The sequence below is a fragment of the Olea europaea genome, chromosome 7 (assembly GCF_002742605.1).
Source record: "Olea europaea var. sylvestris chromosome 7, O_europaea_v1, whole genome shotgun sequence".
NCBI classification, from domain to species: Eukaryota; Viridiplantae; Streptophyta; class Magnoliopsida; order Lamiales; family Oleaceae; genus Olea; species Olea europaea.
The window spans coordinates 23,755,449-23,764,917 of record NC_036243.1 but is presented as its reverse complement, the minus strand read 5'-3'; the positions used below and the strand labels follow the sequence as shown (position 1 = coordinate 23,764,917).

The window sequence follows — 9,469 nt, the reverse complement described above, 5'->3', positions numbered from 1 at the left end:
CCAACCAAAGAAGAAGAAGAAGAAGAAGAAGAAAACTACCCAGTCTAGTAACGGATATGCAAAACGTGGAGTAGAAAAAAAAAAAGGGATAGAAAGATCAACCAAAATGTGAACAACTGACATACACTGGAATCCTGCCCATGAAATATCATCTGCAGAAGCTTCTCCCAAGGCATTTTCACTACCACCATCCATAGAAAGCATATTGAAGAGATCGGTAGCATAATCAACTTTAGGAGAGATGACAGCATCAGTGACCTGCTTTGAAGGTTCAGCAGGAGTAGACTGCTCTGGTTTCTGAATCACTTGTTGAGGAACAGGAGCAGGAGCAATCTGTTTTCCAGACAAACAAGTCAGCCTCAGTCTAAAGTTTCACCTTTCTGGAGGTATAAAAAATATTAGTATACATTAAACCAAAATTATCGTGTATAGGCAAGTATGTACTACAATATCAACTATCAAACAGATTCGAGAATTCAAAAGATGAATAGAGGATGAACTGTAGTCTCTTCGTCCGCAGCTAAACATAGTTAGCAATATGAAGATCATGAATACTCTGAGCATACTAATAATTTATGCATCTCAAGGTTGCATGCTTGATGAACTGTAGTCTCTTCATCCACAGCTAAACATGGTTAACAGTATGGGGACCGTGAATAATCTGAGTATACTAATAGTTTGTGCATATTAAGGTCGCATGCTTGATGACACTATCCCTTGTTCTCACCAAAGATTTTCATGCTTTAAACCTCTTCTCATGAAGTCCACCTTGACCAAGAAATGTATCGCCTTTTGTGGAACGGAAAACATTAACTCAGATTTTAATAAATTTCTTAAGATTTATGAATTTCATGGATTTAATGGATTTGAACAGAATTCCACATAATTCATAAGATTTTATCAGAATTCTATACTATAGATTTTTACAGATTCTCATGGATTTGAAATATTAAAACCAACTTTTTTTCAGTACAATGTAACTTATTAAATCAAAATGAATATGATGAGTTTTTATGGATTCTAATTATTTTATTATTATTTGGTGTCCAAAATAGAATTTTTGTAGGGTTTGTATAAAGGAGATGCATTGAGTGCATAGTTATGGTGAAAACAAGAGAGTGTTGTGTGGATTAAAATGAGGAAAGAGTTTGTATCTTGAAATGCTTTACATTATAAATTTATTAGTAGTTCACAAATAAAAATCTAATGATTTTATTTTAATGAGTTCGTAAAACATGTATTTGTTGTCCTTTTACTTTGATCACTCTGTGCGCACAAACATGCAAATTGAATATGAATTTACAAAAAAATAAAATAAAATCAACTATGGGCTCAAAACCAACTAAAAAATCTATGAAAATCTGAGGTGTCGGGCTAGAATTCCTAAAAATTTGGTATTTATATATGCGCTCCAAAATCCACTAAAATCTATTAAAATCCTTCCAATTAATGAAAACCTCAGAAAATCCACTAGTTATTGGGGAAATCTAGACTTCTAAAGAATCTAGAACCCAAGTTGGAGACACTCAGATTTTAATGATAGTTGAGGCCACTTAGAATTATATGGATTTTCAAAATCCATTAAAATCCAAGTTTGGGACACCCCCTAAATAACAAAGAGTGATGTAGATTTTTACCAGAAACACAACAAAAAAGCAACAGAGAATTGACAGAAATACAGGGTAAACAAGGGAAAGGGTAACGAGTTATATACAACTTAACATACAGGTTCTGGTCCTTTAGGAGGCATGGGGGGAGTAACTCTTGCAGCAGGAATATTTTCCTTTGCACTAGGTGCTTGAAAGTTCTCATGAGAAGAATTTCCAGAATTGCTAATATACCCGTTACCATCAGTTGGTCTTTGCCACCGACTAGAAGCTTTTTCTTCTTGTCCCCTCACTGGTGACATGGATTTCCCATCCTTCGGAATCCATCTCTTCTCCTCATACCTTAATTAAGATGAGGCATGCCTCGATTCAATTCTGGAGTCGAACATTGTTGAAATAAAGTTGTGTGTACTGTATAGAAGAGTTCATAGGGTAAAAATCTCATACTTAGCACGAATGAAATTCTCAATCCCAACTCTATCATAATTCGGGGGAAGTTCTGCCTCCCAGTAACTGTTTGACTTCTCATTTCCCATTGCTATATAAACAAGAAAATAAATTAATTTACAAAAAATTCTTATCTAATTTACATTTACAGGAAAAAATCATGCTCAAGAAAAATCTTACATTGAATGAATGCAACCTGTTCAGGAAGCCATGTGTCCAGTGTAGCAGATCTCACCTGCAAAAAAGACGCACAAAAAGATCAGTCGAGCCTATTGCAAATGACATTGGTATCAGTAAATTGCATCTATGCGTGGGAGAAGCTGAAATATTGACCAGAAATATCACAATGAAACAGCTATTCATTTAGGAAGCTGAAGATAAGTAATAAAGGATGAAGTTCATAAATTGATTATTAGCTGATGAATGAATGCCCAATTGATTAATATTAGAAAGTGAGATTCATCATGGCCAAGTGTTCAAAGGCTAAATAGTAATGTAGCTTACACAATTCCTTGTGCATGCTATATTTATAGAAGAAAAGCGGATTAGGAGGCACAGTCATATTTTCTATGGAATGCCAACAAGAAATTATAAAAGAAGTTAGATAGAGCTAATTTCCCATAAAAACTACTTCAGTGAACAGTAGTAAGATTGAAAGATATTGACAGAGAACTACATATTTTTCCTAATCATCCTACTCCTTCTCTATTTAATGGTTAATATATACAGTTCCCCGTTAAGTATAACTTGACGTCTACTCTAAAATACTTTTGAATTTAAACATTCGGTACATTCATCAAATATGTCCCAAACACCCTTGAAATCTGGGAATATAAACATTACACATTTCAGAGTATTAAGAAGTCACCATTGGAAACCGAAAGAGACTGAGAAAAGATACATCATATACAATAAATTAACCATGGACATGCGAGCAGCAGATCTAGAACTAATACATATGCTTGGCAGAAATACCTTCAAAGCCAACACAACAATGAATGGTGAAGCAAGTAGGTTGAAGATGTAGATTATGTACTTTTCAGACTTTAAAGCTACCTTTCCACCTTTTTTCTTATAGAAAAATACATCTTAAGATGGACAGAAAACAAAGACAGGAATATCCTATGTGCACATACATGAATAAGACTTATCCTATGTTATTACAAAATGGCTTGTCCTGTACAGATCACCCAAACAAACGTGGTTTGATATTTATTATTTAAAGACCAAAAGCCTTATACGTCCTACCTAATCATGAAAGAATGACTTGGACGAGCGTTTGGAAATCTCGATTCATTCCCTCGGAATTCAATTCTTAACGATGTGAATATGAATCTCCGAACCAATGACAAAATGGATGTATTTCTGAAGGTCCAATACGTTAGGCACTTAATACCAAACAAAATGGATGATTTACCATGTCAAACAAAAATAGTGTTTACCATAAACAATGTCAAGCCGAGTAGACAGGAAAGTACATGTTAATAGCACAGGAAATCATTTTGAAGCACTGAAAATATCAAGGCACTATCTTAGTTTTTATGTTATAATTTAGACCTGTATGCGGATTTTGACTTTGACTAATTGACTGACAAAATTTGTACTTCTGAACGAATTCACCTTTATACATCACTTCCCATATTTATGCATAAATCAGTTTGTCTCTACAAAATGCAAAAAGAAAAAAATGCAAAGAAAACTGAAGTAACAATATATCACCTTTGATATGTGTACTCCAAGACTTCTATGGATCCCAGAGCATGGCATGCATATAAATATGCCTAAGTTCACACTAGCCCATCGAGGACCTCTGCAATTTTAAAAGCAAAGTGTTAAAATTTTAAACAGCCTAAGAAACATAGCTGTCTAACTTTCTAATTAAATAATAAGCTAAGATGCAGAATTTCTAAGTCAGCTTTGCATTCATATATTCTCATTTTTAATGTAAACAATTTGTGAATAATTTAAAATACGTACTTGCTCTTGCAATCCGCACATTCCCTGTTTTCTGGCAATTTAAGAAGACCTTCCAAAATCTGGAAACATAAAGATTATTAACAAATCACATCATAAGAATCACAAAGATTGAGAAACTATGCCAAGAGGCCAATTCCATAGGGAGAAATAAACAACTAAATAGACAATCTAAAAGAATAAAAATGTCAAGTAAAAAAGCAAATAAGGAACCAAGATTTATTAATTAAACATGTAAACAAGTAGCTGTGCAGAAACAGAAATTCACTTTTCGCTTCCTTAGCCTGCTCCTCTCAGGTAATTGTTAATCTTTTCGTTTCAATACTTCAGTGAATCCCCCACCCAAAGTTCTGGTGCAGTGATTCATGATAAGAGTTAACAAAGATTAACATGAATCAAAACAAATACTTGCAGAGGCACATGAAAGTTCTGTAAACAATCAGACTTAAAACAAGGAAATGAAGTGCTGCGGTATATTAATCTTAATTTGACAAGGTCCCTGTAACTCATGTCTACTGCGGTATCTCACTGAACAAATATCATAGGGACTGCTATCTAAATCTCTATGCCTTTGTCAACACACAAGTTATGACACCGGCCTTCATAATTTTATGTTACATCTTATTAGAACCAGTTTGCTTGGAACGTGGCTAAAGCATATAGTCGAAATAGAAATTCTCATTCCAAGACAACCACAAACCATTGGAAATTGTCTTTTACCTTTTTCCATGTTAAGTAGAGATAATAGACTGAACCACAATAAACAGTAAAATAGATACAGTGATCAGTATCAAATATTAATCAAAATAATTGCACGAGATGGCTAACTGGTTACTATATACAGAGCAATTCAGGGTATGCGACAAACAATAAGCAACAAAAGCACAAAAATTTACAGCTATATCGTTCAATTCACAAAATGTCTTGATGTAAATACGCAAACCAAGCTCAAAAACATCTTCTATCCAATGAAATGAATCCAATTACCTAAACCAGGATTAAATACATAGTTTATAACTTAAATGAATCTCAAATTTAGAATTCACGTATAGTCCACTTTAAACAACACTTTAAGACTCCACTTTTATGACATAATCATATCCAATCATCTCGCTAAGATACAAAACAATCCAAAGATATACATACATACATATATAAAATAAACCCCAAATCTGAATAAAAAATTACCTTCATAACAAGAATCACTATAACGAAAAACATCTATCGAGGTCAAAACTTTAAGATCCAGGCAGAAACGATCAAATAATATTAATTGTAGTGACAAAGTTACATCATCCAAAAAGATTAAGGACCTTTTTGTGCTTGGCATTAAGCTCTTTGGAAACGTTCGCCTTCTCATTCATGGTGATTATCCCAGACCGTGCAGTGAAGTGAAAGATGAAAGATAGTATCAGAATCGTGCTCTGATCGCTTTTCTCTCTCCTCTCCCTACACCGTCGACCGTGAAATTGCGTAGAGAACAGGGTCAGGAGAGAAAAGACAAGTCGATCTTCTTGATTGACTATTTTATTTTATTTCGCCTCTTTTCTTTTAATTTTTTCCTTCATTTTTGCTCTTTTTGATTTGTATTTCTGTGTGAACTGAAGTTGTTGGTGGACGGTGCTGTACTTTCACACGTGCCAAGACTTTGGGTAAACGTTTAAAGAAAATGAAGGAAAATCATATCTGTACATCGTTATAACATTCTGATGCCCCTCTTTTGTATTAAGAGCCTACTTCAAAACGAAGCCGATGTATATATAGCAAAACTCAATGTTAAATGGTCTAGGGGTCAAAATGCAATTGGGACTAACAAGCAATTTTATTTAAAAGTTTAAGGGTTAAATTGAAACTTGATCAATAGATTAGAGGTTGATCTTACAATTTTTCCATCTAAAAACTTCTCTTTCATCAAGTTAATTGTCCTGATGGTCATTCAACATATGTTGGTGTCTTTGATTGCTCACTGAAATTTAAGATATTTAGTTTTGACCATTAAACTTATCCAAACATTGGAAATTACTCACTCGCATAACATTCATTACAATCCTTTAACGAAATTGGTGATGACGTGACTAATGGAATGCATACGGTAACGCCTATCACTCAATTAATTAATTGTCAAATTTTCGATTGCTCGTTGAACCTTGAAGTGGATGAATTTTGGCAACTAAAAATTTAAAAGAGTAATTAACACAAGACGTTTCTACCTTTCAAGGTTTTTGTGAAAAATGTCTCTACCTCTCTTTTTTTGGCAATTTTTCCCCCACCATTACCTTTTATTGTGGAAAACGTCCTTCCGTCCACTTACTGTTAAAATATTCCGTTAAAACAAATAAAATGAGATTTTTCTTTTCAAAAAGCCAAGGTAACATTGTCCAACCTATTTTTTCATTGTGGCTTTCTTCTCGCCACCTTCTTTAAATGTTCAAAATTAAAAATAATATGAAAATTAAAGAATTATTTCATTCAATAAATAAGAAAAAATGATGTAAAAGACAGTGTATTTCTGGTTGAAAAGAATTATTGTCGTTGTAATACTTCATTGCTCATAGAATTTTGAAATGGTATATGAAGAGAATGAATATGTGGTTAATAAACTTGGGATGTTCATCCCCATTTTGTGTTTACCGAAGATGTAAATAAGGGGTAAAGTAATAAGACCAATTAAAATGTGATTAAGCGAATGGACAATAAATATGAATGGAGAAGATGAATGGGTCTTCTTTGCATTTTAAAACGAAATTTAACTTATTGTAATAATCCATACTTTTAAATTGTCTTTGCACAAAACATCATTACATTTACATTGTCTTTGCGAAAAATATCCCTACCTTTAAATTGGAGTTGTATAAAACATCCCTATCTTTGTTAAAAATTGTGAAGACGATCCCTACGTATTTTGAGCCAAATTGATCTTCTTTCTTCTAGTCCATTCACAGATCTGATCATTCTCATTAATCGCCACAAATTGACCTTTTTTCTTCTTGTCACTTGATGTAAAGTTTGAATCTTTACAGTTCTTTACAATTTTCTTAGGCTTTGTTAAGTAAAGAAATAATTAGAACCCTATTTTATTTGAATTATAATCTTCTGAATCATTCAAGAAATGCATACCCTCTCTTGTATTACTAGTAGTAGATTTGCTTCTCTTGAAAATAGAATACAATCTTGAAGATCCACGGTGGTGGGCTTGAAGGGTTGTGGCGATGGTGCCACCTCCTTGTTCAAATCTAAATGAAGGAGATGAATGGAAAATGGGTACAGGAAATGAAGAGAATAAATTTCCAAGCTTTTTTTGGAGGCAAAAAGCACATATCCCACCTAGGCTACTGCTGCTCGTGTATGGATGATTTATTACTTGTTACCCTTGCTTTTTGAAAAGAAAAATCTCATTTTATTAGTTTTAACAGAGCATTTTAACAATGAGTGGATGGAATGATGTTGTCACAATAAAATGTAAATGTGAGGATGTGAGGATAAAAATTGCCAAAAAAAGAAAGATAGAGACGTTTTAAAAAAAAAAAAAAAAAACCTTGAAAGGTAAGAACGTTTTGTGCTAATTATTCAATTTAAAATGTCTTTCATTATTCACTACTTTGAAAATGTCTTCGATTACTTAGCACTTGTTTGATCCCCATTATATCTAAAATACCTTTTTCTCTATCTTATTTCTAACTACACATTCTTTAATAAATAATATTACACACAAATTTAAATTTTTTTTTTATTTTTTAACTACATATTCTTCATCAAATCTCCATTCTAAAATACATTTTTGGAGAATAATGAGGTTCAAACAAGCTCTTACTAAATTTTGAAAAACATCTTTGATTGATTTATTTAAGTATTAGGTGATTGAATTTTGTCCAATAAAATTATAAAAATGACGTTGGCCTATTATCATTAAAAATTATGTACCACAAGCTCATGGGTTCAAAGTAATAAAGTGGACAAACAAATTCATATCGTTGAACACGCGATAAAATGAATACTTAATTATATTGTAGTTAAATTTAATTTTAACATATAATCTAATCTAATCTAACTACATATATCTCAGGGGTCCAGGATTTAGTCTAGTGTAAGCTGGGATACCTAAAAAAAAAAAAAAAAAAAAAAAAAAAAAAAAAAAAAAAAAAAAAAAAAAAGAGGAGCGAGTTTTGGTTACAGTTCATAAGCCTAATGGCCATGTTAGTCTAGCATTGACGGAGTGAGCCTTGTGAGCCGAGCTGTAAACAAGTGAATGTGTATAAAAATTAGTTTTCCTTTTGTTTGTCTGTCTAATATCTCTCTTTTTATTCATTTTCCCCCATTTTCCCACGCAATCTCAATCTCTGTCTTCGTTCTTTCATTTCTATTTCATTTTCTCTATAGCTGTTCCTTCTTCCCACCAAAAATCACCGTCTTTTTCCTCTCTCTTCATAAAGTCTTGTTTCGCTTTTTTCGTGTCTCTCTAGATCTAGGAAATCTGTTCTTTTTTCGAGCTAAGCTTCAAATTGTCATGATTCGTGCCTCAGATCTAACTCTAAGTATAAACAAAGAGGAACCCATAAAGGTAAAATTTATGAAAAAGGTGCAAAAAATCCTAAAAAGTCTATATCTACTTGTCCAATCTCTGTATGTTCACAATACGTACAAATTAGTTTATTTTTGTGATTATGTACATTTGAACTATGAAAATTTATTCAGTGAGATGTTCCTTATTTCTTTGATACCAATTTCAGGTCCACCGATGTGAGCGTGCTCGAACCTTTTTTTTATTTTTTTGCTGTAATTTCAGCTCCGTGTATAGGCTTTTGGGTTCTGGGAGTCTTGGGTAAAAAGTCAATTGTTTTTGGTTTTCGGTAGTTCGTGAAATATTGGTTGAGTGATTATTCATGTTGTGATGATAATGGTAAATCAAATGTATAGGTGACAAGTGTGTTTTTGCACATTTATTTAAGTCATAAATATGACTTAATAATGAGCAAAATGATTGAATTGTGACTTAATTTCGTTACCATTGTGAATTGTAGGAAACACCAATGAACATGGTAAAATTCATGAGAAAAGATGTGAAAAATGACTAAAATGACATAAAGTGAAAGTTCAAGGACCAAGGTGCAATTATCCAAAAGTTAACCCGATGAACAAATCAAGGAATTGATTGAACCAAATGTCAATTGATGATGCCTTGGGATGATGGAATGAAAAGAGTAAAGAAAAGAGACCTAGAAGTGAAAGATTCAAGTAAAAGGACTAAATTGAAGAGAATAGAAGTTGGAGTCTACCATACGGTCGCATGGTAGAACTCCCGTGCGGCTGCACGAATGAATGCAGGGAATTTTTATCGAAACATGGAATAACCATGCGGCCGCACGAATTAAAACAATGCGGTCGCATGGTAGTGTTTCCAATACGAAATTTTCTTTCTTTATACGATTAAAACTCGTTTGGCA

At 33.0% G+C, this 9,469-nt stretch overlaps 1 protein-coding gene across 2 annotated transcripts in view; it reads right to left on the bottom strand.

Moving 5' to 3' along the window:
* LOC111397506 (probable ADP-ribosylation factor GTPase-activating protein AGD5) overlaps positions 1-5,597 on the bottom strand; it is an 8,024-nt gene extending 2,427 nt beyond the window's left edge. The window contains exons 1-8 of one of the 2 annotated variants that reach the window (XM_023024471.1): positions 5,342-5,596; positions 4,297-4,378; positions 4,032-4,090; positions 3,774-3,864; positions 2,235-2,289; positions 2,055-2,145; positions 1,727-1,949; positions 126-333 (exon numbers count right to left, since the gene is read on the bottom strand). In XM_023024471.1, the coding sequence (XP_022880239.1) occupies positions 126-333; positions 1,727-1,949; positions 2,055-2,145; positions 2,235-2,289; positions 3,774-3,821 (625 nt within the window). In that variant the 5' untranslated portion in view covers positions 3,822-3,864; positions 4,032-4,090; positions 4,297-4,378; positions 5,342-5,596. Of the gene's footprint in view, positions 1-125; positions 334-1,726; positions 1,950-2,054; positions 2,146-2,234; positions 2,290-3,773; positions 3,865-4,031; positions 4,091-4,296; positions 4,379-5,341 lie in introns of both variants that reach the window. The other variant, XM_023024470.1, reaches the window with a different exon arrangement.
* Between the last annotated feature and the right edge of the window lie 3,872 nt (positions 5,598-9,469).